At 36.4% G+C, this 27,976-nt stretch overlaps 14 protein-coding genes across 14 annotated transcripts; 10 read left to right on the top strand and 4 right to left on the bottom strand.

The window, feature by feature from the left end:
- Window positions 1-70: 70 nt before the first annotated feature.
- On the bottom strand, window positions 71-1,430 carry EV154DRAFT_502361 (uncharacterized protein). Its single transcript, XM_051600792.1, has 6 exons — window positions 1,323-1,430; window positions 1,122-1,259; window positions 901-1,060; window positions 604-830; window positions 391-531; window positions 71-333 (listed from the first exon to the last, which is right to left on the bottom strand). The coding sequence occupies exons 1-6, from the start codon at window positions 1,389-1,391 to the stop codon at window positions 130-132; spliced, it is 939 nt and encodes a 312-aa protein (XP_051459714.1). The 5' UTR covers window positions 1,392-1,430; the 3' UTR covers window positions 71-129.
- An 11-nt stretch (window positions 1,431-1,441) lies between these two features.
- EV154DRAFT_502358 (uncharacterized protein) lies at window positions 1,442-3,994 on the top strand. Its single transcript, XM_051600791.1, has 5 exons — window positions 1,442-1,863; window positions 1,957-2,122; window positions 2,181-2,907; window positions 2,987-3,587; window positions 3,661-3,994. The coding sequence occupies exons 1-5, from the start codon at window positions 1,779-1,781 to the stop codon at window positions 3,915-3,917; spliced, it is 1,836 nt and encodes a 611-aa protein (XP_051459713.1). The 5' UTR covers window positions 1,442-1,778; the 3' UTR covers window positions 3,918-3,994.
- Window positions 3,995-4,456: 462 nt separating this feature from the next.
- Window positions 4,457-5,763, top strand: EV154DRAFT_479521 (uncharacterized protein; the record flags this gene model as incomplete). Its single annotated transcript, XM_051598261.1, has 5 exons — window positions 4,457-4,494; window positions 4,534-4,599; window positions 4,630-4,744; window positions 5,105-5,127; window positions 5,580-5,763. The coding sequence occupies 5 exons, from the start codon at window positions 4,457-4,459 to the stop codon at window positions 5,761-5,763; spliced, it is 426 nt and encodes a 141-aa protein (XP_051459712.1).
- A 286-nt stretch (window positions 5,764-6,049) lies between these two features.
- Window positions 6,050-7,645, top strand: EV154DRAFT_601007 (uncharacterized protein; the record flags this gene model as incomplete). The annotated part of the gene is made up of 3 exons (XM_051607202.1): window positions 6,050-6,765; window positions 6,826-6,888; window positions 6,959-7,645. Exons 1-3 carry the CDS (start codon window positions 6,085-6,087, stop codon window positions 7,643-7,645), a joined length of 1,431 nt encoding a protein of 476 aa, XP_051459711.1. The 5' UTR covers window positions 6,050-6,084.
- An 11-nt stretch (window positions 7,646-7,656) lies between these two features.
- Window positions 7,657-8,198, bottom strand: EV154DRAFT_502349 (uncharacterized protein). The gene has a single exon (XM_051600790.1). The coding sequence runs from the start codon at window positions 8,077-8,079 to the stop codon at window positions 7,780-7,782; it is 300 nt and encodes a 99-aa protein (XP_051459710.1). The 5' UTR covers window positions 8,080-8,198; the 3' UTR covers window positions 7,657-7,779.
- A 413-nt stretch (window positions 8,199-8,611) lies between these two features.
- EV154DRAFT_417145 (S-adenosyl-L-methionine-dependent methyltransferase) lies at window positions 8,612-9,487 on the top strand (the record flags this gene model as incomplete). Its single annotated transcript, XM_051595770.1, has 5 exons — window positions 8,612-8,697; window positions 8,753-8,871; window positions 8,950-9,063; window positions 9,124-9,189; window positions 9,240-9,487. The coding sequence occupies 5 exons, from the start codon at window positions 8,612-8,614 to the stop codon at window positions 9,485-9,487; spliced, it is 633 nt and encodes a 210-aa protein (XP_051459709.1).
- Window positions 9,488-9,560: 73 nt separating this feature from the next.
- EV154DRAFT_537141 (uncharacterized protein) lies at window positions 9,561-11,002 on the top strand (the record flags this gene model as incomplete). Its single annotated transcript, XM_051604189.1, has 2 exons — window positions 9,561-10,618; window positions 10,678-11,002. 2 exons carry the CDS (start codon window positions 9,561-9,563, stop codon window positions 11,000-11,002), a joined length of 1,383 nt encoding a protein of 460 aa, XP_051459708.1.
- Window positions 11,003-11,428: 426 nt separating this feature from the next.
- Window positions 11,429-11,617, top strand: EV154DRAFT_386320 (uncharacterized protein; the record flags this gene model as incomplete). Its single annotated transcript, XM_051595047.1, has 1 exon — window positions 11,429-11,617. A coding segment is annotated over one exon (189 nt), but the record flags the coding sequence as incomplete, so codon positions are not given.
- Window positions 11,618-13,158: 1,541 nt separating this feature from the next.
- EV154DRAFT_479517 (uncharacterized protein) lies at window positions 13,159-13,482 on the bottom strand (the record flags this gene model as incomplete). The annotated part of the gene is made up of 1 exon (XM_051598260.1): window positions 13,159-13,482. The coding sequence occupies one exon, from the start codon at window positions 13,480-13,482 to the stop codon at window positions 13,159-13,161; it is 324 nt and encodes a 107-aa protein (XP_051459706.1).
- An 889-nt stretch (window positions 13,483-14,371) lies between these two features.
- EV154DRAFT_417191 (uncharacterized protein) lies at window positions 14,372-14,779 on the bottom strand (the record flags this gene model as incomplete). Its single annotated transcript, XM_051595777.1, has 2 exons — window positions 14,372-14,505; window positions 14,572-14,779. Coding segments are annotated over 2 exons (342 nt in total), but the record flags the coding sequence as incomplete, so codon positions are not given.
- Window positions 14,780-16,865: 2,086 nt separating this feature from the next.
- Window positions 16,866-20,115, top strand: EV154DRAFT_502338 (autophagy-related protein 13-domain-containing protein). Its single transcript, XM_051600789.1, has 8 exons — window positions 16,866-17,208; window positions 17,268-17,375; window positions 17,444-17,700; window positions 17,774-17,976; window positions 18,056-18,131; window positions 18,197-18,380; window positions 18,438-18,615; window positions 18,682-20,115. Exons 1-8 carry the CDS (start codon window positions 17,125-17,127, stop codon window positions 19,896-19,898), a joined length of 2,307 nt encoding a protein of 768 aa, XP_051459704.1. The 5' UTR covers window positions 16,866-17,124; the 3' UTR covers window positions 19,899-20,115.
- Window positions 20,116-21,098: 983 nt separating this feature from the next.
- EV154DRAFT_502332 (uncharacterized protein) lies at window positions 21,099-22,077 on the top strand. Its single transcript, XM_051600788.1, has one exon. It carries the CDS (start codon window positions 21,180-21,182, stop codon window positions 22,059-22,061), a length of 882 nt encoding a protein of 293 aa, XP_051459703.1. The 5' UTR covers window positions 21,099-21,179; the 3' UTR covers window positions 22,062-22,077.
- Window positions 22,078-24,466: 2,389 nt separating this feature from the next.
- EV154DRAFT_537139 (uncharacterized protein) lies at window positions 24,467-25,128 on the top strand (the record flags this gene model as incomplete). Its single annotated transcript, XM_051604188.1, is given in 3 exon segments — window positions 24,467-24,548; window positions 24,625-24,851; window positions 24,871-25,128. The coding sequence occupies 3 exon segments, from the start codon at window positions 24,467-24,469 to the stop codon at window positions 25,126-25,128; spliced, it is 567 nt and encodes a 188-aa protein (XP_051459702.1).
- Window positions 25,129-25,766: 638 nt separating this feature from the next.
- Window positions 25,767-27,417, top strand: EV154DRAFT_156537 (uncharacterized protein). Its single transcript, XM_051594134.1, has one exon. The coding sequence runs from the start codon at window positions 26,083-26,085 to the stop codon at window positions 27,214-27,216; it is 1,134 nt and encodes a 377-aa protein (XP_051459701.1). The 5' UTR covers window positions 25,767-26,082; the 3' UTR covers window positions 27,217-27,417.
- Window positions 27,418-27,976: the final 559 nt, after the last annotated feature.

Genomic DNA, 27,976 nt, shown 5'->3' with positions numbered 1-27,976 from the left:
TTACAAAATTGAATACCAAATATAATTTGGTATCAACATCGTAGTAACGGGATCATTTTCTCTGCATAAATTCAAATATGGCATTCTCTATGTGTACAGTCACTTTATTGTCATCCCATAAAAAAAAAATTACTCTTTGTTCTCGTCTTGTGTAACTTCCTCCTCCTTCTCCTCAGTCTTGGTCTCAACCTCAACCTCAGCCTCTCCCTTCACCTCTTTAACTTGCTTTTTTGGTTGTTCAGAAGCATCTGCGTTATTGATACCCAAAATACTCTCGATATTGTACTTTTTCAACTTGTTAAAATCCTCAACGACTGATAACATGCAAATATTCTAGAAAGCCATGATATTAGCAAACAAGCACATGTACACTTCAATCTAGTCTTATACCTGACAAACTTCGGCAATGATGGTTAATTCAGGATCGTTTAAATCAACTTTATGTCCAGGTCCGACAGTAGCAGCTAAAGCATTGATGACATCCATACGTGTCAACTTTGTGCAATTACGCACTCTACAAGCAACCGCAAACTACAAAGAAGTGTCAGCAAAACAACAATTTTTCTTTTTTTTTTGTGTGTATTCTATCACATATTACTTTACTCTTTTTGGTACAAGTTCACCTTGACTATCCTTTTGGCTGAAATGGCGGGCAAAAATTTGCTTGGCGGAATTCTCGATATCTTCAATATGAGCTTGACATGTCTTTTCAACAGGGAGGTATCTGCAAATATATCGAGTGGTTTTGGTTTGGGTTTTATCTAAATCTGTCAACATGTGGTGAACTAATTTAACAGGTTCGACAGGAGGTGTGGCACGAATAAACACGACTAACGATAGAGTTGTGAGTATACAAGGGTCATGGAAAAAAATAAAAACATGTCTTTCTTTCTCTCTTACCACAATCAGTGCCTGTGGTGATATTAGCAAATCGCTTTCTTCCTTTAGGCTTCTTGAGGGCGGCTACTTCTTTTGCAATTGAAGCCTCTAAATCATCCTCCTCGTCGTCTTCGTTGACGTCGGCATCGACATCTTCCACAGGATATAATTCATCGCCATACTACAAAATGTTGTTAATGGTTTAAACTATATTTGAAGACTCGGTGAGGGTCAAACTTTACTCGTTGCAAAATATCTAAAGCCTCCTTGACAGCACGACTTTCTTTAGAACGTGTGCACATGACAAGCACACCTGCCATATCTGGCATCACATTGAAACTGCTCTTACTCTTTGCAGCAGCTCCAGCCTTTTCTGTTTCCTAATTTATAAAATGGGTAAATGTCGATACAAAAGATAGAAAAGGTGACCTTTTTTTTTTTACTTTAGCACAGTGATAAGACTTTTGCTTCTTCTTCTTTCCTCCTCCAAATTGACCGTTTCTCTTTGACATTATTGTACTGGGATAAGGAAGGAGGAGCAAAGTTTTTTTATTTATTTCAATGCAAAGGGGGAACAAATTAAAGGTAGTCACGAGTGACGGTTTTTATGCTTCTCCGCAAAAGCCCAATTCATGCTTCATAATAAAAAGTGCGATTTCTATTTTATGTTCCTGGAGAAGTAATAATTTAAGAGACGATGGAAAAGGGGAGGGGGGCTCACATTTATAGATTGACGACGATCGGCTTAGCCTGACGCATGGTGTGACACATACCAAAAATCGCTGAAACAGCCCTCCGTTAGCCGAATCAAACGTTTGTAATTATATCAAACAGGCTATTGTTTGTTTTCTTCTTTTATCTTCTAGTTTTCTTCTATTATTTTAAACTACCTCTGAGAAATGCATTCTTTGTTAAAAAAAAGACCAACGAGATATGACCCCAAAGCTGAATGGAGAGCATTACAAGCATTACGAGCAAACGCAGGTATTTACGATTTGTTAAAAAAACAAAAAGAAGATGAACTCAAAGTTGATTGGGACGCATTGGAAGCAAACGCAAGTTCTAACGATTTGTTAGACAAACAAAAAGAAGGTGAAATCGACCCATCAATGGGAAAAAACGCAAGTGTTTACAATATAGGCATAGGTATTGATTTCGGAACCTATTTCTCTCGAGTTTCTTATACATTTGCCTGTGAAAGGAATGGTGAACGGAATCCAGAAGTAGAAGATATATGGAGATGGTAAGCGTCACATTTATTTGGCGCTTGAGATGATCAATAACTTTTTTATAATAAAAAGGCCAAGGAATGATGCATCTCTTTCTTTACTTCCGACGAGGTTACTATATGAAAAAGGGGTTATGATAAAATGGGGCAACTTCCGTAAAATACGTTCTCAAGAGGAGGAAGCCACATTATTTAAACTTTATTTGGACGAAACCAATCATCAAAGTATCCCATCCTTACCGTCAGGTGTTACCACACTTCATGCAGTTTCCGATTATCTAAAAGCAATTTTCGACTACACTTATTCCAGTATATCAAGAAATTATGGAAAATATGTGGACCAAAGCAAAGTAAGAGTTTGTTTGACTGTGCCTGGTCATTGGTCAGATAGATCTATAGACCTTTTGAAAGATGCGGTAGTTCTAGCCGGTATTTTCAGCCGTAAAGATCTTCCGGAGAAGTTATTACTTGTTCCCGAACTCGATGTTGCGGCTTTGTATTGTGAGGCCTTCGTTCCAGAATATAACCCTAAGGATGGTGACACCGTTATGATATGTAAAATAGAAGAAGGGATTGCAGAATTTGCTGTTCATCGTGTCTACACTGATGAAAACGGTGAAAATTCACTTTCACAAGAAGTCCCATTTGATCGCGCCATGTTTAGCTCGGAGACCATAGATATGCTATTCAAAAATTTTGTTTCTGAAAAAATGGAAGAGATTTCAAAGAAGCATAATGTCGAGTCTTTGAGACCGTATGAGTTAGATGATATACTGAAACACTTTAGAGAGGTGACTAAGGTATGATTCTTTTCGGACTATTTACACTTTTGAAGCTTGTAATGGTCTAATTAACCTTCTTTTTAATCAAAAAAAAAAGCACTCGGTGTTTTCTCTAAATCACCCCGAGTACGATGAAGATGGCCATTTTATAATACTTCCTTGCAGATATGACTTTAATGAAGCAGAAGTGGATGCTGGCGTATATATTAGTGACTGTCATTTATTCATATCATCTTCAGAAATGATTGCAAATAATTTCGATCCGTTTATTGATAGACTACTAAACCTCATAGTCAAACAATTTGAACGATTTGATAGTAAAATAAACAACTTGTTGGTAGTGGGCTCAGATGCTGATTACGAATATGTACAAGAAATACTAAAAGAAAGGCTTCATGGCAAAGTCGGCCAAGTAATAATTCCTCCACGTTTAGAAATGTATAACAGTCGCGGCGCCGCTTTAATGGCCTCAAATCCTCGCACCATCAAAGTAAAATCAGGTCGATTTTACGGTTATGAGTGCTCATTAGAATTCGACGAAAGGTTGGATCCTTTAGAGTTACGCTGTATGACGAAGGAAGGTGTAGCTTACTGTAATCAACGATTTCAACTCTATTACATTAGGAGCAGTGCCTATGATACAAAAGACCAAAATATGACATCTTTCCAGACTTATTGCAACAAAAACCCCACAATACGTAAGTAATTAGCATGCATTATTACTTCGAACATCTTGTAAAATATTGACGCCCCCACCCTCCCACATAAAAGAATTATTTGAATACGAAGGTAGTCTAAATCAAGTCCCAAGGCACACCACCCATGAAGATGTTAAGAAACTTGCTTCCGTCGAGATCGAATTACCACATATGCCATATAAAAAGCCTACCGACACAGTTGATGTGAATGTACAAATAGAACTTGATGGAATCGAAATCAAGTTTTGGGTAACCATTATGGATCAGGTTCAACTTTATTCACGGTGTCTTACAAAGGACACCAAAATTATGATAGGAGAGCTTCTCTGAATAAAGTTGGTACAAGTCTATTAAAATACGAATATATTTGAAGTTTATAAGTTGGGAAGAAATAAAGTACTATTCACAATAAAATAACATTTCTTTCTGATTATCTATCAATGTAAGAGTTGCTTACAATTATATCTACAAGGGTCATTACACGAGACCAATTTGTCTTCTGATACTTTCATTTACCTGGTTTATATGAAGATAAAATGTGAGATTTAAAGTTAATTTTACGACAGGGTGATCACTGCAAGACCGTCCAGACAATTTCGATTTCCTATCATATAGTTTATAAATAACGCGCTCGAGCAAAAACTGCAGGACCGATTGTTCTCCCTGTCTTGTATAATACAGTAAAAAGCAAAGAGTCAAGCGTGTTGGCATTTTAGAAATACGTTAATAGAAACTTGTCATTTGTGGTACACATGTCTTTGTAAAAGTGAAGATTGATTACCTGTGATTTGTAGCAAGATACGCCATGAGTGTAAACAAATCAAGTATTATAAATCCCATAAAATAACATTGTTTGCATGAACTAAAATATGTGGTACCAGAAGAATGAATCAGCAATAGATTTAAGGTGAATGGTGATAGGATGAAGTTAATTTGGCCTAAACAGAATCTTCAGTTCAATTGAATTCTCAATAGGCGTGCCGTTTACAGAATTAACGTTCTTTATGGTTAGGTCAATAACATGTTGCTAAGATAGTTATAGTTATTTGGATACGAAGGTGATATCAATCAAGCTGTTCGAAATAGTTTCCTCATTTTCAAGATCAAATTACGTTCTAGTAGTAATTCCAGACAATATACCCTACGATATAGCTGAGGTAAATGTACGAACAGACTTTGAAGCGATGTCCATCAGGCTTTGGGTAATAATTATTGATTAAATTCGGCTTTGCTTACGATGTTTTACAACAAACACAAACAGTATGCTTGGGGATCGGAACTAAGATATATCATATGCTCATTAAAATAAGCATAAACAAAATGTTATTAGATAATGTATTACTTACACGGGTCTTGCGTCCTAATATAAAGGCAATTTAATCCGTATGGTTGGTGTGTTTGTAAATAATGAAACGTTAGCTAAATTGTATTGAGTTACATGTCCCTAAGGTTTTACATTAGAACATATTTATAAAGGTAATTATGACATTCATAATGTCGATTATAATAATAATAAGATCATAAAGGCAGACACTGTACTGTAAATGTTCATATTCGTAGACATCTTTAATTAAGTACACGGCTCTCATTCTCGCACACCAGAGCTCTGTAAAGGCAGCAATTATAAATCAACAGATAAATTGATTTGGAACAGTTGGACATATCTTTTTAACGAAAGAAACTGCCAAATTTGATATATACCCCATATCGCTTTTCAATGGCTTATAGCACAATTCTGAGTTAGTGTGATCCCTGAAAAGATACAAATTCATATCGCTTTAGAATGTATGACAATAAATTCCATGAGGCCTTATTGTCCCCCTTCAGACGGACAGACATTCTTTATAATACTTGCACATTAAAACCTTCTTTGCGTACAGTACTTTTTTTTCCAATTGTACATGTTCTCATTTTTAGATTGTCAATCTGAGTAGATAGCTTTATCTTGGTTTGAAAGATTGATTCATTATAGATCATAACTTACAATTTTAGACTTGCAGAACAAACTGCTGATTTTTCCAATTCAATTTATTTAAAAACTTCATGCTTGATGAATTTGTACGATACCAATTTACCTTTTGTTATCATTGTGTCTAACCAAAAGAGTATCAGCGCAAAATTTGTGGATATGGTTCAAGAGTTAAAATCCTGTACCTTGTATAATAATTCAAAATGAAAAATGCAAATGTTAAATTACAGTGCTTTGGGTTTATTGTTTGCTATTTCTCCTTAGACATGCTCAAATAAAAATACGAGGAAAAAGTTACTGCATGATCCTACATGCATATACTAAAAAAAAGAAAGAAAAGAAAAAAAACTATGAACCCTTCAATTATTTATTGCCAAATTTAGAGATCCTTTAGTTTGTAACATATCTCTAGAGAAATCATCAAACAGTGATTGTTGCAATAGCAGGTCACGTGCAGGCTGTTATAAAAGGTGAAAAAATAATTGTAATTTGTGTGAGGGGGGACCTTTTTCTCTCTTTCATATTATAATGAGCGTCGACGACAACTTGTCTATATCTTTTGCTTCAAGTATAGGCATTGATAATATCAAGGATGAACATTTGAATAAGAATAATCTGTACACGGATTTAGATCAGTTGGAAAAATCCGTCGACGCTGAATTCGAACATTATATGAATCAGGCACGGTCCTTTCCTTTCCAGGAGCAAGAGCAAGAACGAAATCGTGAGCATCCCGATCTAAAAGACGCCTCTGTTCATTCCGACTTTGAAATATTGGGTGCTGAAATATTGAATCAAGTGAATGATGAGCTTGATTTAGATAACGATTCATGGCATCGGTATTTAGAAAATAACAATGCAGACGACCTTTATAATGTAAAACCTCTTCGAAATAATACCAACGATTTCCCAAGGGAAGAGGATAGTGGACATACTTCTCCTGGTGAATACTTTGGAGCAAGGTCGTTGCCTTTGAATTCATTGAATTTTCAACAAAACGATGAATTTCCCTTAGATTCACAGCAAGAAGAGAGATCCCTTCCTTTAGATTCTTCAGACTATCGACAGGAGAGATCATTTCCTTTAGATTCACCAAAATATCAGCACGAAGAGGCATCTCTCCCTCCAAACTCGTCTGAATATCAACAAGAGCCCTTAAGTTTATCAGACTTTGATCGGGATCAGTTACGAGAATTGAATTTGTCTTTTGTAAATAAAATTTTCTTTCTTGTTTGGGGGGTTAACACGATTCTAATCACTGCTCGATAGGCATCATCTATAAAAGAGACGCCTGTTAAGACAAGGATGCAGCGGTTAATAGAGGCGCGATTTGTAAGTGTTGAATGGATATTGAAGGATGGAATATTCTAAACGATTTTTTATTGTTTTTTTTAAAAAAAAGAAATCTTTACCGAAATCACTTGGTCTTTTTCCAAAGTACGAAATACCCGAAATAGAACTACACCATCCATACACCCAAAAGAAACAAAGGAACCAATCCACAGGCTCCTCTTCCATCTCATCCACACGTCAGCAATTCGCTTCGGGAGATCAGCAGCCAAAAACAACTACCGACAGTTTAAGCAGTTTTCATTCATCCAGACCGACCAACAGTGATGAGGAATGCACGATTGAACCTGCCTCCTTACACTTTTTATGTGAAATGTCGCCAAAAACGATCTATGCCAAAGTCATCAATTTGAAAATCAAAAATCCTAGTCCGAATACAGTGCGAAACTTTTCCATCTTTTCACAGGGGAACCTGTTGGAATTTGAAGTGAACGAAGGTATGATTCTAGAGCATGAAGTAGTGCAAGTGCTGGTCAAGGTACGATCCAATGCTTTATTATCCTATCGACGTCAGCAAGAGCCGCTTGACGAATATCCATCTTTACATGATAAAGTGTTGGTATTGATCGATCATCAGCAAGTAAATCAACTGGAGGTGAGTATTGATTTCATGAGTTTAGAAGATGATGATGATGATGAAGAAGAGGAGGAGGAGGAAGAGGAAGAGGAAAAAGAGTGCGGTAGACCAAAGTGTCGATACTGTGCACTTGAAAAAGGATATCCATTACATTCTCTTTAAATATACATAGCTTGTTAAAATCTAGAAAAAAAAAAGAAATTCTTTATTGTTGTGTTGTTTATATTACAGATAAAAAAAAAATGGAGAGTGTGTGTGTCGGGAGATACTGGAGGGAGGACCTTCTTATTGTGAATTTACCAAGAAGCCTTCTTAACACCAGGAAGTTCACCATTCAAAGCCTTTAAACGGAATTGGAATCGACACAACTTGAATTCACGAAGAACACCACTACCATGACCAGTTGCTACACAACGGTTGTGAATGTAAGTGGGTGAAGATTGCTTGGGCATGGCGTTTAATTGAAGTTGAGCTTGATGACGGACACGAGCGGGTAATGTCTCATTACGAGTGATGAATCTGAAAGCTTGGCGAGTCACTTCATTGTTGGCGACTGATTGACGAGCATTGATATCACGAAGAATACGACACCTCATTTTTTATAATTTTTGCTTATGGAAAAATAGTTGGGGCGAGGGGGAGTCAAATTAAACATGGTAGGGTCTCTCTCTCTCTGTCAAATAAAAATCAAGTCACACACACCAGCCAATCAGACCCTTTCTGATTTGTCCCTTGCAGGGAATTAGGTAAGCTCTGGTGCTTGATCATCCAGACATACCTGTGCATCTTTTTGTTGAAAGAACTCGGATACATTTATACAACGATTGGCTCATACAACTTTTTTCTTTATTGTTACTGTCATAAAGTTCTTTCTGTCAATTTATCCTCCAGCATCTAGTGAGCTCTGCCCCTCAGAAATGCCTTACAGCGTTTATTCAACTGATAGTTTAGACGTATAATTGCTGTACCTGAGAGATTGACAATGTGTTGCGTGAAAGTAGGAACCTTTAAGCTCTTTTGGCAAATGGAAACCGCCACACACATGTTCACACTCAGAAATAAAACCAGCCATCATTTTTTTTTTTTTTTTTTTTTTTTTTTGAGCTTGCTTCTTTCATTTATTTAACCATGGTTGCATCCACCTCATTAGACGTTGTTCCTGACGATCCCACGGCATACAAGACTCAAAAGTACTGGGAAGAGCGATACCAACAGTAAGTACATATATGCAAAAGAGGCTCTTATTCTTTCTAACAAGCATGGTATTAGAGAGGACTCTGGCACCACTTTTGACTGGTTCAAAACCTATGCTGAATTAAAGCCCTTGTTGAATGAGGCCATTCCTAACAAGGATGCCAAGATTCTTATGCTTGGTTGTGGTAACTCCAGTAAGTCGAAAACAAAGTGTGAGTGTTGAAGGTGGCGATTATGCTTAACCAACTTTTTTTCTTCTTCTTTCTTATTAGCCTTGGGAGAGGATATGTATGACGATGGATATAAATACATTACCAACATTGATTACTCCAAGACTGTCATTGACAACATGAAGATTCGTTGTGCTGATAAGCCTGAAATGACATGTAAAAGATAACCTATTTTGACAGGTTGCGGGCAAAAATTGAACATTTTTTTTATAATAGGGTTGGAAATGGATATCCGTGATTTAAAGTTTGACAATGAATCATACGACGTTGTGATTGATAAAGGTATAAGAGGGTTTAAATAGAAAGGCAACCGAACTAATGATAATCTATAGGTACTATGGATGCCTTGATGTGTGATCGTGGTGACGTTTGGGAGCCTTCTGAAGAATTAATCAATGATGTGAAGGGAGAGGTAGATGAAGTTGAAAGAGTCTTAAAGGTCGGCGGTACCTTTTTATATATTACATTCGGTCAACCTCATTTCCGTAAAAGACATCTTCAAAGAGATTGTTGGAACATTGATATCAAAACTATGGGTACTGCATTCCATTACTTTTTCTACACCATGATTAAACAGTAGTGTGGCTTAGTTCTTTCTCCTTCCTCTTCTGTCTCTCAATAAACTTATCCCCCCTCCCCTTTTCTAATTCTGAATGCTTTTGTTCAAACGGTTCTTTACCACGCTTAAAAAATATGCCCCTGCGGACCAGTTAGAAAGTATTCACAGGCTTTCTTTATCCGTCAATGGAACTTCTAGCACTATTGAAAAGCATGCTTTACTTGCTCAATTCCCCGCTTGTCATTCCACTCTAAAGCGCATATACGACCCTCACACGCGCCTCTTTATCACTTCCAAATCAGCTAAAGCCTACCTTACGAAACAAACCAACATGGAACCCACTACATTTCATCACCTGGACGATTTACTCGATGCGCTTTCTTCCCGCCACATCACGGGAAAAGCTGCCTCTCAAGCCGTTGCTTCTTTCTATACGACCTACTGTCACTCGGAAGCTCATCAAAACATCTTTTGGCGCATCATTGACCGCAATTTAAAAATGGGAGTGTCTGTACAAACCGTGGATCATACCATTTTACGCGATCCGACAAAGATGGACGTATCGCGCATCAGTGTGGCTCTGGCCACGTCGTATACGCCCAACAAATTGACAGACGTGGACGGTTGGTATGTTTCACAAAAGCTGGACGGTGTGCGGTGTATCGCCATGATTCGATCGACAGGCGACATTCAATTTTATTCAAGGACAGGTAGACTATTCACCTCGCTACAGAAAGTCAGAGCTGTCTTGGAACACCAGTTAAAAAAGGGGGTTGCCGACGGCGAAGAGTTTGTGCTGGACGGAGAAATTTGTGCTTATGCTGATGATGGAGATCCCTCGCAAGAGGATTTTGTAAAGGCATCATCACAGGTACGTCGTACCAATGAAGAGATGGAAAATCCGGTCTTTCAGGTATTTGATAGAATTAGGTTGCAAGACTTCATTGAAAAAAGCGGAGATCAAACGCTACTGCAGAGACAAGAGGCACTACAAAAGTTTGTGGGGAAAGACCCGCTAGATCATATCAAGGTGGTGAAGCAAGCAAAATTAAATAGTCTGGAGGAATTTGAACATATCAAGGCACAAGCGGTTGAAAAAGGATGGGAAGGTTTGATGTTACGAAAAGATGTTCCATATGAAGGAAAACGAACGTAAGCTCCTCATTGTATATGATTGAAAAAAGAGACTAAATGTTTTCCTACATATATAGTCGAAATATGTTAAAGGTGAAGCAATGGGAAGATGGTGAGTATATTGTCAAAAGCACAGAGATGGGCTTGATGAGGATGCCCGACACGGGTGAAGACAAGTATGTCACCACAAACGTCATTATCGAGCATAAGGGTTATCCCGTCAGTGTCGGATCCGGATTCACTTTGCAGAACAGAATTGATTACGCCAAAGATCCTAGCTTAATCATTGGAAAACCCATTACTGTGCGCTACTTTTCAGAATCCAAAAAGGACAATGGTGCAATATCTCTTCGATTTCCTTCCGTAAAGGCTGTCTATGGGGAAGGTAAAAGAGACATCTAGTTGTTCAATAAAATTTGTATGATAAAAGGAGATTTAAAATTATCCTGTCATTTTGCATAAATGGAATTTCTGAGGTTACACTGTCACTCCATATAATAATGTCCTTTCGCCAATCAAGTTATTTCTGGGCATACAGTTATAACCGACTTTTTTACTCATATATTAGCCCAGCTTTCGTATTAAACAGCTGTGGTACTCACCTAACGTTTACGAGGCTACGCAACAGGCCACACATTTTCCATGTATTAAAGCAGCCTAATTAAAGGTTTATTCACTGCACTTTAAGTTAGCACGTTTTTCATCTGCTGTATTAAGATTAAATCTTTTGATCCTTGAGCTTGGTTTATGTGCGGGTGAAAGGTAGGTTTTTTGCTTTCCCGGCTTTAATAGATTGCTTTGCATCAATCGATAAATTTCAAAAAAATAGTACCTGGTGGTAAACCCAAAGCTTGCCCGTATCATCCAGACAAAAATTGGAGTCGTCGACATGCTACTGAATGTCTCCATATTCACCGTCATTTGTATATGCCTATAACAATCGATGATCCACTCTCTTTCATGACCAATTTGCTACCCATACGTAAGCCCTGTCGTAAGTCTGATTCTATCAGCTGGTTTATCGCACTGGCCAATGATTTGTACTATTTTACATGAACTGGACCATCTCTTCCATGATGAGTTCCCTCCGCCTATTGAAGATCTTAGCCAGAAGCTATTGAACTGGTTATCCACGTAATAATGTGAGTCTTTCTGTCTACTCTGTCTTGGTTTTTCTCCTGTCACTTGTTAATTTTAACCCTGCCACTTTGTTTTTAACTCGACGGCAGGGTTAAAAATAATAAGTGACACGGTTGTCGCTTTTAACTTATCACTTTTCACTTTAACCCTGCCGCTTGAATGATGACTGAAACAGAAACAATATTCAAAACAGGATTCCTCATAATCTTCTTAGTTTTACGCTCCTGCCCAAACACCGGCTTGGTACAGATTTAATGTCCAAAACACTTTTAAAAGACTCAAGGGTCGCAAACATGATAGTGTCCACGTTAGTTGGTATGTTTTGTGGTGTTTTGGGATAATAAAAATTCAGACAGAAAGGAAATAAAACAAAAGTAGGAATACTTTGAGACTGTTGATATGTTTTATTTAGTTAAAAGAGAATTGGGGATTATCAAGGTCAAAGAATAAAGGATATATATAAGATGTCTGAATTTAAATTATAAAATTATTGCATAATGGAAGTACACTATTTTAGTACAGTGTCTTCTTGCACTATTTTAGTTAAAGACGTGTAGAGACTAAAGAAGTGTATTTTCTTTATCAAGTATGGATGCTGAGATATTTATATTTTAGTGTAGAATGTATGATGTAAGTGTAACTGATGTTATTTTTATGATGATGATTTTATTAGAAGTAAGCCAGATCATCACATGTTTCAGCTATATAATTTTATTAAAGCTTCTCGCTAATGGTATTAATTTAAATGTAGGCAAGCATGCAAGCATACAAGCAATAACTATACAGCAAAAAATGAGGAATGACTTGATGGAAAACTTGCTGATGTCCTACTCATCCCAACAACTGATACATCCGAATCATTACCACCAATTCTTGTTGAAATACAGAATGTTGTTGACAAGCCATACATGCACCGACTCACCAAATGTTGTAATAATATATACGACGAAAACAACAATATTGAACCAATAGCACTCACTATTTGTATTAAGAATGTGCGGGTAGAAAATTCCAATATGTTTTATGATAGCCCCAAAGCTTCATATTTAAAGCAACTTCCATGCAACCTTTGGGCCAGAGACCACTCAATTATAACCCCTAAAACTATCGCAGATTATATTGATAATCATGACAATAATAATAAAGACAGCAGCAATAGCAGTCAAACCAGTAACAGAAATATCAACAACGAAAGTGATACCAGTATTAATAGCAAGCCTCTTCCTCAGTGTTTTGTAGTTTTTATATCTTGAAAAATAACCTTCAGCTAAGCCTTTGTCATAGCAGACTTTCCAATTCATTTGTTTACGTGTTTTCAGGTATTCGTCCTTATACTCTCTAGCATATTTCATATCATCGAGTTGTGGTTCAGATGGCATTTGTGGTAAGATGTCAATGCGTGTACTTCGTTTTGGGGGCTAAACATTGGGTGGCAAATCCAATGGTAATGGCATCATGTCGGAGTCGTCCAGAATTGGCCACTGGTACTTGTGTAAGCACGTCTCTGTATATAGTACACCTGCACTTGCCAAACTTTTCATTTTTTTTATGCCTACATCGCCTCCATCAGACACCTCCAGTATCCTCTTGAATTGATTTTTTGTTTCAGTGGCAACGTCAATTAATCGCTCCACCGTCGAATTGTGGTCCTGTATTTGATGGTCCAGTGCTTCTTTTGCAATTTGGTATAATAATATAACAGTGGGATCCTTCTTATACTCTAATCCAAACTTAATGAACATTTTTGTTCAATAAGTACTTACCCTACTACAGCCAGAGGAGGAAGAGGCTTGCTATTAATACTGGTATCACTTTCGTTGTTGATATTTCTGTTACTGGTTTGACTGCTATTGCTGCTGTCTTTATTATTATTGTCATGATTATCAATATAATCTGCGATAGTTTTAGGGGTTATAATTGAGTGGTCTCTGGCCCAAAGGTTGCATGGAAGTTGCTTTAAATATGAAGCTTTGGGGCTATCATAAAACATATTGGAATTTTCTACCCGCACATTCTTAATACAAATAGTGAGTGCTATTGGTTCAATATTGTTGTTTTCGTCGTATATATTATTACAACATTTGGTGAGTCGGTGCATGTATGGCTTGTCAACAACATTCTGTATTTCAACAAGAATTGGTGGTAATGATTCGGATGTATCAGTTGTTGGGATGAGTAGGACATCAGCAAGTTTTCCATCAAGTCATTCCTCATTTTTTGCTGTATAGTTATTGCTTGTATGCTTGCATGCTTGCCTACATTTAAATTAATACCATTAGCGGGAAGCTTTAATAAAATTATATAGCTGCAACATACCAACTAACGTGGACACTATCATGTTTACGACCCTTGAGTCTTTTAAAAGTGTTTTGGACATTAAATCTGTACCAAGCCGGTGTTTGGGCAGGAGCGTAAAACTAAGAAGATTATGAGGAATCCTGTTTTGAATATTGTTTCTGTTTCAGTCATCATTCAAGCGGCAGGGTTAAAGTGAAAAAGCGATAAGTTAAAAGCGACAACCGTGTCACTTATTGAACTAAATTTTCTTTACAATCAAATTTTTGAAGTAGTTGGTCATTGGTTAATTGTTGAGAGTCCATCAATAAAATTTCGTTTTTTGAAACAAAAGTTTCAATGGCGATTTTTTTTGACGGTGTATTCTTCCAGCATATCTTTGACAATATGACCGCGCGATGCAATACTAGCAAAGTCAATTGAGGCTAAAAATATGTCATGATCAATGGACTGCAAGTACATAAACATATCTATTGTGAATCAAATAGAGAGTTAGTATTGGGGTTTCCAGTCTCTATGCTGTAGTATTGCTTTACCTTGAGTGTTGCCATTAAAATGTTCCAACTTGCTCCTAATCTCATTATCTTCATTTAAGTCCCTTTCTTTGAATGGGGAGGAAGATGGACCACACACCGACACGTAAATGTTGTCCGCAAGGGAGCGGTCAGTCATGTTGTCTATCATTTTTTGGAGAAGTTTCTGGCGTTGTTCATTCTTAACATCCCCGGGCGACTTTCTAACATATCCAATGATTTCATAGTCGTTTTATTTTAAGGTTAACAATTGATGCTATATATCTTGGCAAATAGCTGACTTACCCATAAACGGGGACAAGCGGCATTTGCGTGTGGCCTGCAAGCTTAATTGCCTTTAATTGAAATGCAAGCATCGAAACAACAAATAAATCACTCTTTTATAAACTATAGATCATGTGTACACCAGCGCAAATGTTTAATACCCACGACCAGATTATTGTGATAGAACCGATGTAACTTACGTGACTATTTATAGTGGTACACGCTTAATACAATGATCCCAACTTGAAGCTGGGTTCTTTGCTTCAAGAATAGCTACACATGGCAGACTATCTCCAGCCCTAAGGTGGCACATACAAAAGAGGTTTTCGATGCTCTGGTTTTGTGTTATTTTTTGGTATCTTTTGGCAGCAAATAAAAGATAATGTCGACAAACCTTTTTGTTTTCTTAAAAGAAAAAAGAAGAAAAAAGAAGAAGAAAGAAGAAAATGCTGAAGAGATGAAAAGATGAAAAGATGAAAAGATGAAAAGATGAAAAGATGAAAAGATGAAAAGATGAAAATTATTTATATGAAAATAAATCAGAACTTGTTTACGTCAGGATGAGCTAATTTAGTGAGTTTATTTAATCACATTATTTGGTTTCATAACTTTATTCACATACAACTTTTTTTTAAAAGCTGATGTGTGATGATTGATTCCTCCAGTTGATAAGTGAAAGTTTGACTTGTCTCCTATAGTGAGCAATACATCATCCAAGATTTCATATTATACCAGCGGCACTGTACATTATATATAGTGTTTCAGGAACGATTTGCCACTGATAAATTAATTTTATTTTGTAAAAGTTTGTGAGCTCATTGACAATTTTAAAAGCAAAAACGATTTAGTTCCGAAATCGCATGACTATGGGGTACCAAAGTTAGTTTAGCAAAAAAATAAAAAAAGAAATGGCTTAAACGTTAAGAAATATCAGGCAGCTTAGATGGAAAAGCTAAAAACATTGCAAAATCTGTCAAAACTATAAAAAATAAGTTGTTTTGGGGCCGTTCGGAAATACAAGGACGCTTTATTAATCGAAGTTAAACGACCGATGCAAACTTTCTGGTAAGCTGTATCTGGTGAAAGTAAGGCTCGAGAAAAAAAAATGAATATATTTGATTACAAGCTGGATTGATTGAGGGTTGCTATGTAACATCTTGAACCGAAAACTGTTCAAAATATATCAAGGTCAAAGGAGAGATCGAGTCGCAAAAAGAAAAGAAAAAGATTATTCGATAATCAACAAACACGCATGTACAATACATTGAAATTAATTGATGTCGCCTCCCCTTTTCATTTTCCAAGAGAATAAAAAAAGGAGATTCAAAATAGACACACCTTTTTTTCTTTTGCATAAATAAATTTCTGATGTTACACTGGTATCTCCATTTTACACATGAAGCTGTGATCATTGGACTTGTATATATATATATGAAAATGCAGGGCCCTTTTCTTTTTTTCTTTTGAGTGACTAACATGACAATATGGAAAGAAGCCATTTCTAAAGTATTCACTCAGGTACAGTACGGATCAATGAGAAAAGAAATCCGTGAAACATTTCACACTTCAAAGGCTGAGTTATGATTCCTGTACTACACGTGCCTGTATCAGTCAACACATTGGTGGCGGCTAAAAAAAATAAATGATAATCAAATGATGCCCCAAAAAAGGTCATTCACTCCTTATTTTAGTCTCGGTCAAGCTAAACGAGTTGACGGCACGCCATTACCATCACCATTGAGGTGGGGAAGGGGAGAGGGGCCATTTTCCGGCTTTATGGTTAGGGTTCTTACGATCGTAAAAGGTGAAATGACGAAAGAGGTAACGATTGGTCTTATTTTAAAGAAAGGGATACCTGTTCAACATGTGTTGTATGATAAGCTTGGAGATTGCAGGACCATCATAAAAGGGCATAGACACACGAAAACTTTATAAGAAAACAAGAGATATATATATATGGTTTGATGTCATTGTTCAAGAAGGGATTTACCAAGTACAGAAGTGGGCTTGTTTGACAGTTTTCTTTTCTTGGAGAAGTGTTGTCATGGATCACGTGTTGTGCATATCATTTGTGGGTGTACACAAATACACATATGTGAATTATTTTTTGTTTTTGTTTTCATTACCTATCTTTCTCTCCTCTAAGTACACAAAAAAATAAAGGGGAGAAAAAACAATTTAGAGAAACTCGATAGGAACCATAAGCCCATCTTTTTTTCTCTTTCTTTCTCTCTTTTTTGTTTTCGAACATTGACGGCATTCAAGCCTTTTTATGCAGATTGAAGGAACATTATGCAATCGACCATTCAACCATCTGTTGCTCCAAACGGCCCATCTACGAGTACGCGTAATTCCAAACTAGATCAGATTATACAAGTAGGTATTTTTCTCTCTCTCTCTCGAAAGAAGCTAAAAAGGGAATTTTTATATGTAAGAATTTCTATACGAAAACTGCACAAATCATCGTTCAAGGACGCTGTACTCCCAATCATGACTCACGCTATGGAAAAAGGAACAGCCTGACGAAAAAAATTAATAAATGGGTAAAACAATTAAAAAAAAAAAAAGGATTTGGAGACTTCTTATTAAAGCCTATTTGTTTTTACGTTAGTTTAATATAGCGACGGAAGATGTGGATGTTCTGCGGGAGGATTTGAAATATTGGAGACAAATGGCAATACAGTCAACAGATAAAGATCCTCCGGTCATGATCATTGATGTGTATTTGGATACGTCGAAATTATCACACCATCAATCACTCGCTGTGGCCGATGATAATCTAAGATGGGGAGGGGTTGAACTCAAGTCACAGACATCCGATGCTCATATTGACCGTATATTGATCGAATCATGGGAGCTCACATTAAAGCAAGTCTTTCTAATATATTCGTGTGTGTGTGTGTGTATTTAGTCATTAACCTTTTTTTTTCTCCCGTTTTAGATACCCTTTGCCTCAGTATGCTGTAGATTTACCGAGCTTGTATAAACGATCCATTGTATTTTTTAGAGCACTGCATTCAACAGTACGCCTCTTACCTGCGCATGATCTGTATCGAAAACTCCACAAAAGTGCTGACCCAGATCTATCCATTGGCTGCCGACTCACATCCAAAGTAATCAGTAAACCCACAGAAATAGCACTAGGTAAATGAATGACTGAACCATTGGGGGGAAAGAAGGGAGAACTGGTGATTTTTTTATATTTAATAATTCGAAAAATAAGGTTCTACCATTTTGGAAAATGATGCAAGAAATCCAACCAAAACACACACATTTTCAGACATTGTAACACCAATGGGGTAAGTTATTATCAAAGTGAATTGTATCAATGTTTACCTTTTTTTTTTTTGCCATTGTATTTTAGCACTTTTGGACTTAACGTGACCTATCGCCGGAATTGTGATTTTAAAGTAGAGGATGCCGAAAGAGATCTTAGTGCTCAATTTATAGACATGGATGAACAATTCTTTACACCCACCATGGCAAAATATCAACAGGAGTTTGCCAGACCTAGACCTGTATCCATGTATTCGCCCATCATTGCAAGAGTAAAACAAAACCTACACTCATATGTACCTTAAAATCAACTGACTTCATTACATTAGGAAATAAGGCAACAGAGCTTTTCTCCTTCTGACCCACAAGAAATTCAGCCTAGAATACCTCGTACAACAAACAGAGATAGCTCAGCCTCCTCCTCCTCTAGACGTGCTTCTGTACCTTATGTTGTATCACCTTTCAAATCACCTTTCCTCGCTTCCTCGCCTCAGGGCGAGTCTATATGTAAGTTGTATTACCACAGTAAATGCGTCATCCTGACTCACCACTGTAATATATATATATAAAAAGTCTCAACCGCAAGGAATTATACACCACCTTCCTCTTCTGAAAAATCTCGCGTGGCAGACAGCGGATCCTTTGGTCGAAAAATCGAATTTTCATCCAGCTTTGATAAATACAAATCCAGTCCGACAAGCCGTAATGTAGACGCCAGTGGCATGATGATGCGACGTTCTTCACGAGCCAGTGATCACAGTCTTTTATTTAAAGACAACGATCATGACGAGGATGATTTAGAAGATTTCGTACGTTTTGTAGGCTCCAACCAGGAACTAAGATTATTTCAACTCTCGGGTTCATCTGAAAGTAGCGTCAGTAGTAGTAAAGTAGGCGCCATCTCTCATTTTCAGAATTTACGAGAAACACATACTTCCTTATCTGAATCTTTGTCCTCCAGTATCATGATTTCTCAGCATGAGCCTCATTCGGTTGCTTCCGCTTCTACACCCACTCCACCACCACCTCCATCCATCTCGGGTATTTCACCAGTTTCCTCTACCTCTTCCTCGACGGGCCGCTCATATCAGCCCATAATCCCTTCGCCTCTCCACGTTGAACAAAAGAAGAAATCTACATCACCCGTGCATATCCCCCAGAGTTATCCTCAGTTACGATCCTTGACCAATCCATCTAACGCACTGAGAATCGTAAGAGTACCCTTGTCTCAGGATGAAGAAGAGGAGAACAATCAGGACATGTTTACCTATTCCACGTACCCACAAGGCGGTCGTCATCAGGACCTTCACACATTGAGAACAGCTCATAGTCATGTTTTAGGTAAAGCCACTACCGTGAGAGCAAAATCTCCTGTAGATCGATATGAAGAAAACTACAGTCTTCAACGATCACGTAATACAGAAGGCAGCAGTTTAATGCAAGATCATTCCACCACAACAACAGATATCCATTCCAGTGGACAAGGAAGAACACATAGTTTAATGATGGATGATGATGACTCGCTTGTGTTTAAAATGAGTGAAATTGAATGTGAAGGGGGAGTGTCATCCAACACCGAGAATAATATGGTGTTTCACCATCGATTAAATCCACAAGACCTATTTAGTCATGAACAGTTTTTAGAATTAACACCGACACCGCCCGTAATAAATCGATTACAGGCGATCTCCATGTCTACCGTAACTGAGGAAGAAGGTCTTAGTACAAGTGGATCCAGTAACAAGAGCGAATCTCCTAAACTCAAACATCATCCTTTTAACGCATGGTAAAAATGAACGGATTCCATCTTATATATTCAAATCAAATTATCCTCCCCACTCACCCCCACCACACACCCTAGCACCCCAGGGCCGAACACATTTGTCGCCCAATGAACTACACACATTTTACAGGAATACAAAAAAAAACCCCCAAAAAAATGATCCAGAAATTAAGTTTTCGCTGCTACATAGGAATAAAAATTGTCGCACCCCCTTTTCTCCGTTTTTTCTGAGAAAGCTATCTTTGATTATTACCTTTTACTTTCAAGTGTCTATTTTAGTCTCATAAGACGAGGAGTATCCTTTTTTTTATTATCATTATGAAGAGAGATCGACATCAGTAACTGGAATGAAGACACACAATCGTATAAAAGATGTTCATTATCAACACTGCCCGCAACAGTGTTCCTGAAAACATTTTTTTTTCTTTTTATGAATTAAAATAGAAAGCTAATGGGCTTCAAAGCCAGCGAAGGATTGTTTTTCAAGGGGTGAATTCAGATGGACAACCTTAATTTGAAGGATGAAGAGCTTTTATATAATCATGGGACAAAACAGGAAATATCTAGAACTTCTTATTGTCTTCAAACATATTTTTCAGAATCACATGATGGTCTACACATAAGTCTTTACGTCGATTGACATGCCTTATCGTCTAAACTTTATAGGATGAGCGATTTTTGTTTTCTATAAAATCTGCTTCACAGTCATTACAATCTATTAATGAAACGCAGATATACAACTACCAAATTTTGATTTGCTTGGGGGGTTTTTGCATATGTTTCTATTTTAAGTAAAGGCTCAAACATTATGAAAGATGAAACAAGCAATTAAATCATCCTGACATAAGCTTGTTTATCAGCCTATAAATAAAGCTGGTTCACACACTTTATTCTTCTTTTCTTTTCCCTTAACATATTTCTTCTATCTTCTGAAAGTAACCAATAATGTAAAAAGGTTAGTTAGTAATGACTCTTGTTTCTTTGAAAAGACACTAAAATAAAAAAAGATATTATTGCGGTGTTGTGGCTGCGGCTAGTCTTTGCTATAGGAGGGGTGACCTGTCCTATAGCAGGGTTCTTGAGTTTTTAGAAACTCAGAGGCTGTGAATGGCTGTGAGTACACTGTAAAAAGTGTTATTTATACTGGCCTTCTGGTCTTGGCCAGACTTGCTGTAAGTGGTAGTCATAAAAAAAATACATTTGAAAAAAATACGGAGGTCTAGACATTTCCGTATTTTGACATCATCGACTTTGCACTAAATTCCCAAAAAAAAAAAAAACCAGTTATATGACGTTTTTGGAAAACCAAATTCAAGTTTTCCCATCAAAGTCCAAAAACGTCTGTAAAGGCAATACGGATGCTGGAAATATCTGCAAAGTAGTTTTAAATTCTGTACATTTTGCAACTGATCGTAAAAAAGCTATTAAGAAAGAGAAGAAGAAAAAAGAACTTGTTAGTGGTGACAAAGATAAACATATGAAAATGTGGGTGTTAAAGGTGATGAAGTTGCATTATTGCAACTTACAAGAGGATGATTATGCCAATGAAGATACATTTCTTTACTTTGTTCTGGCCCCTATTTTAAAAAGTTTGTTACGTATCAATTCACGCACTGCACTTCTCTTTGGTGAGACCAACCTCAAGTCTAAAGCCGCTGAAATCAACAGACATCTCTTTGATGATGAGAGACGATACGCTGGACCAAAGATCGATGTAATTGTGAAGGACAAAAAATACAATTTAGAGATAATGATAATAGAAGTATCGGGACCATTTGAAAAAGTGAACAACACGCTCTTTCTGGAAGATAGAAACAAAATTTGCAAGAATCTGAAGGCCATGTTTAAAAATATTGTTTCACATATGGAGGTGCCATCAAAAACTTTTATCAGGAAATTAAAGCTATACGGATTACAATTTTACAATGGACGAATCTTCGTTTACAGTATTTGCAAACCTTGCGACCACAGCTATGTCTTCGTGAATGATTACAGTTTTTCTAGTCTCGGCCCATCATCTATAAACCCGCAACAAATGCCATCTTTCGTCAAAAATATGTATGGAATTTTATATTTAATTGAAAACACACAACATATTCTTGACAAGTTCCTGGATAATATTGATATTGTTGCAGCCAATAATAATGTGGCTTGTTGTTACACAGGATAGGATCTTTCCTATAAATACGCTTCCTTTTTTTCATTCTTAATAAATATTCTTTAGTTTTGTCTTCACCTAAATTTGGGATTTATCTTGTAATTGATACTAGTAGTATTTCCTCCGCTTTTTGTTGCTGTTTGTTGTCTATTGTAAATTATACAATCACATCATCCTCTTACATAAACCCGTCGTAAACTCTTTTCTCTTTGACATCTAAGAACTATATTCTCTTCTCATCTCTCACTGTATTATTATCGATTTGCATTTTATTGTCTTATCCATATATTTTATCGTCTAAGATCACTACAGAAATACTCTTAATAATTAATAAACTAAGTTGACAACTAAAAGTCTGGTGCTCACTATCACAATTGTTATATAATAATAATTGTCCCTTTTTAAATCTAAATCCGTACTAGCGCTATATCAATATTACACAAGACGTTTTAGAGGAGGTTGTCGATGAACCAAGTCCCCATGGTTCCCCTCACAAAAAACAAAAAAAGGAGAACGATACATCATCCTGAATAATGTAATGATGCAGAAAAATCACTCATACTCCTATCACAGCTATTCATGATGTTGACACTTATATGAATTTTTACATAATAAAGTCAAAGCTTGCTCATATTGTTAGTCCAGATGAAAAAGGATCACAAGTTCATAATTTCATTAAAATTTATCTAGAGTGGCAAAGACACACTTTATTATTTGTATACTTTCATCACCTTGTGAGGTTTATACTCACGTTTGAGTGGGAAAAGCCTCTCTCGCATCATAGTAAAAATATGGGTCATTCATCCAAATTTCTATGTAATATGTTAGTGCTCATATCTACATATGTGCGTGCATATATATAGACAATCTATACATTCAAGTCTTTTGTATTTAGCACTGAAGCTTCTCAAGATTTGGAGCTCATCCTTAATCACATATGTATCAAAGAAGGCTTCTATAAAGATATGTATGTCAAATCTTACTCTCTTAACTAACTTGTGTTTTTTAACACTGTGTGCGACGACGATAACTCGCACAACATGCATTAAAACCAACGATGACTAACTACATTTTTATTCGAGCGCTTAACCAGCGTGAAATACGTAAGACACTATATGCATATGTATTTCTGCTTTTTCCATTTTTTTTACTTTTTCATCAAAAATTCATCTTACTTAAATGTGTAGCTTTCATTGATTTTCAGTTTACTTTTTATTGAAAAATACCATCATGGTCGATGGATGGCCTATCTGCTTATGAGGTGTACTTCTTCACAAAGAAACTCCAAATTGTTTATTGTGAGAAGCATATCAACTCTAGTCCCCAATTCTTTTGGATACAACTTATCGACTGAAGGTACCGATATTTCTCCATTCTTATTACTGAACTCGTGCCCGACACAATTATCGCTAGCTTTGAACATTTGTGAAATATATGCGTTTTGTCTTTGCGGTATTTGAGGGTATAAATAATATAAAATTGTAAAAAATCAATGAATATAAATTCACTCAATAATTTAATAATCATGTTCGTGTCTTCGAATTGCTGCAAACTGTTGTGATCGAGCTTTATATATTCATGTATACTTGATCTACACAGCATATTTTATCCATTACGATAATTTTATAAACACTTCTTTTAATGTTGCTTATTAAATATCCACGATTTACTTAACAAACTAGCACGATATTCATCAAGCTAAATACAAGTATAAAAGTATACATTTATTATACAATTATTATAAAAAGACATTGTTAATACGTTGTACTAATCAGATTATCGGAGGCCAATGACAATGCGAGGTTTGAAAATATAAACACGATAAATTTTTGAATACACCTTTTGCCAAAATGATGTCGCAAAAAAAACAGTGTCGCACAATTCAAGAAAAAAGTGTCGTGCTTTTTTACTTGGTCGGGTCCTTTTCTTTTACTTGGTCGGGTCCTGTGACAACATTGTATTTTTGTTTCAGTTTTGTTTCTTCACATTCAACCAACATGCACCGATTGTGAAGAAAACTTCAATTCAAAAGACACCCTCAAAAGACATAAATATGAAAGGCATTGTAAAATATGCACTATCACCGTAACAGTTGAAGGTACGTTCAATTAGATTCAAATTTACAATTGCTGACTTTGGGCTTTCAGGAATTCGCGAAAAGGTTATAGTAGAAAGAAAAAAATGATATTTTACAATGTCCTTTTTGCAATAAAGAACACTTGACTAGAGAAGGTATAAAATCTCATATACAAAAATCAAAATATAAAGCAGCTCTTTTCAATGAAAGAACCAAGACAACGAAAAAACGAAACTATGATACTGCCGTTTTGAATGCATGTGGTGCTTTATTGTTTGAGAAACCTCATCAAGAGATGGTGTTAAAAGTGGTTTCTTCAATAAACTTAAAGCCCGTTAGCATGGTCAACAGTGATGGCGAAGGATTCAATGTGCTTGCGCACGAAAGTCAATGCCAACAAATACAAAAAAACGATATCCAAAGTGCTTCGGTTGTTGCAAAAAAAAAAAAAAAAAAAAAAAAAAAAACGATTGATTGACAATGAACCTGTGGAAATAGAAGTGGGACTTGATGATGTGCTAACGAAAGGTGTTTATCGTGCTCTATTTAATCCAAATGAATTTCAGGAACTTGATGAGGAAATGTGCACCCTATTAAATACAGATTGGAGTACGAAGAAGTATATCAAATATTCTTGCTCGGCTCTTCTTGCGGGGATGATTATGGTGATCAATAGTAAAGCTATTTTGGTATTATGCCACGAAGTCTATGGAAGGACGCGGTCTGTAGATGTGCACAGGGAAGATTTTACTGTTAAATCAAAACAACCATCACCTTCCACCTCGATCCCCCTATCGGAATATTTGGGTGACAACAATTACCGACAATCATGGCTCAAAACTTATATTTGGTACAAAAACATTCAACTCACTGGTAACATCTAGTATCCGCATTGATAGTCCTTATGCACCAGAAGTTGGTCCATCCACACATCATTTTACTATCTCCAGCAACAAACAGTCAAGAGATATAAAAATTTATATACACAGAGTCTTGGAATAAAGCAAAGAAGCTTATGATTGAACCTCATAACCACACCATAAACTCTTATGATTTCCTATATCAAACTCGCCAAATACAGACCAACTTTCATTGCCGAAGTGCGTATAACCGATCAAGAGCTGCATCCATGATAATCGATAACCATACTTTGTACCCCTACAACATCTTCACTCTTTCCCAATGCAATAATGGCCCTGACATATCTGACTACAAAACTATGTCCGAAGTTTTCCGAGAAATTGCATTGAAAATATTTGTTGAAGAAGACAGTGATATAGAAGAAGATGAAATTGTAGGCTCTTTGAAAAAAAAAAAAAATCATCGAAGATCAAATACAAAAGTGCAAGTCAGAAGGCGAAATAATCAAAATACTCCAATCTGTGATAATTGAGAATAAAAAGGGAAATGTAAATTGGAAAATAAAGCAAGTAAAGAAATGAGACTCTATAATCCTTTATTATAAGTTGGAGAGTTTGTCATGATAAAATAGAGGTCCTTTTTATATTCAATTATTACTTCAAGATTTTTCCTGCGCAGATCGAATTGACTATTTACCCGCAAACTGGGAAATGGTAGTAGAATTAGATTTAGAAATCAGTTACATATGAAACATAGCTTATTGTTATATACAAGGAGCTAGTTGACCCATATCCGGCACTTCTAGAGCATTATAGTTTATCCATTCAATGACAGGGTCCTTGATTGGATTACTAAAATAAATTTATGAGAAAATAGAAGATTCGGCAGCTACTCGACCAATCCAGGAACGATTATGAAATCTGATCTCAGTTTGACATATGAGGGAGCTGGTACTGTGTCGTACCAATAGGAATGTATTCGCAATATGGTACTTATAATACATAGGTTATATGTATAATAATGGAGTGACAAGATAAGAGTGATTGTATTCGTGGAATTAGGCGTCAAATACGACACAATCAATATTGAACTTGTATGGTGAATCATTTTATGTCTGCTATTCCTAAAAAAAACGGCGTGAGTGGCATTTCTTTGTTACCATTTATTGTTGACGACTTTAAATCACTAGAAAGCGGGATGATTATGTATTCGGCTGAAGAAGACGAAAACGTTGTTGTTGTAACGCCAGTCCTTTGGATCGAAGCCGACACACCTTGTCATTCCGAGTTATGCGGACGGTTATCACCTACTTGCTTGTATCCCTGCCGAAAATGCTATATTCTTCTTAGAAAAGGAATCGCAAGTCAAAAGGGTGTAGATTATTTTGTCTTGCCACACGTTGAAAGGAATCGTGACCATTATGTCGTGGCCTCATCGGATTGTAGAAGACTATCTATTATACAGAATGCACCTACCACTGGGACGAATCTCTCTGATAAAGACCTATGCTGCAAAGGTAGGAAAACAGACAGACTGCTTGAATTACAATCCTATGATCCATCAAAAGATACTCCTGTCGAAGTTCTTCATGCCATTTTACTTGGCATTAGTAAATATATGATAGTCGATCTTGTCAAAACAGTTTTAAAAAATTGCTCTGCTATTCTAGATAGACTCTCAGATAAACTTAAACAACACCAAGAAGAATGTGTTGGATTATCTCGAAAATTTACAAGACAGTTGAGACATTGTGGTTCTTTTTTGGGTAGAGATTTTAAAATCCTAATCCAAATTCTTCCTATTGTACTTTTGTCGGATTTTTCTAACGAGGAAATATTAAAGAATATTACGGTTCTGTTTGTTCATCTCGGAAAACTATGTTCTTTGCTCTTCGTACGGGAAATGAAAAGTAACTTAAACGAGTATATAGCAACAGTGGGTAGAGCAATTAAGGATTTTATTAGTGCACTTCACTATTACGACTTGAATAATGATATTCCTGGTCATAATGCTTATACTGGAAAGGTGAAGATCCATCTTCTTACCCATATTCCTCAAGAGATCCGTCGATTTGGAACAGTACTACAGTACGAGACCGAAAAGAGAGAACAATTCAACAAGCATGTTAGGGAGCATATAACATTTACCAAAAAGCTCAATCCTTCTCGAGATATCGGGTTAAAGTTTGGTAAACAGTCTATGATGCGTCATGTTATTGAAGTTGGTTGATGGTTGAATGAAAACAAAATTAGAGAAAAGGCAGGAGACGATGTAGTCTCATTTATTCAATCCAATGAAGATATAGTATATTTGGATCTTTTGGGTGGCTCCAGAGACTTTATCGATAACACCGACCCTAGTTACAAAAGATTGACGAAGGCTCTTTTGCTTTATTCAGACATACCAATAATGACAATAGTTCTTTACAAGTTAATCAACAGAAACCTTTAGTTGGCGTAGTATGTGGGCCAAATGTATTATGTGGCGAATGTTCTTGTAACAATTTCGAAAGAGGTTACATCCCTTTGAACTTTAGTCAAAACCAAGTGTTGGTTCCACTGAATCAACTAGAAGTTGAGACAGTATTGAACGTATACAGTCGAAGTGATGGAACATATTTCATCAATCTTTTCAAATTTGGCTCTTATTGGGCAATGAAAAACTTAATTTCATAAAGTATTTTGTATTACACGAATTTCTTTTTAAAATAAAGTGTTTACGATAAGTTCTTTTCCAGTTACGTAAATCTCTATTAAATACTGCTTGCATCACTCTATGACTTCAGAGGAAGGTCTATTTTTCAAATAGAAATTACACAAAGTATTTGTATTCAAGCCAATCAACAGCCTTAAAACATTTTCGATTTCCAAAGTTCGTTTTTGTCTGTTTCAAAGTCAAGGATAACTCCGTCATCGTAATCAAACTGCCACCACCATTAATTTTTGGGCTCAAATTTGGGAACGGCAAAAGCGAAAAATGTGCTCATACC

The sequence above is a fragment of the Mucor mucedo genome, assembly GCF_025094135.1.
Source record: "Mucor mucedo strain NRRL 3635 chromosome Unknown EV154scaffold_26, whole genome shotgun sequence".
Classification (NCBI taxonomy): Eukaryota; Fungi; Mucoromycota; class Mucoromycetes; order Mucorales; family Mucoraceae; genus Mucor; species Mucor mucedo.
The sequence above is the reverse complement of the archived record's forward strand: the minus strand, read 5'-3'. Positions and strand labels throughout refer to the sequence as shown.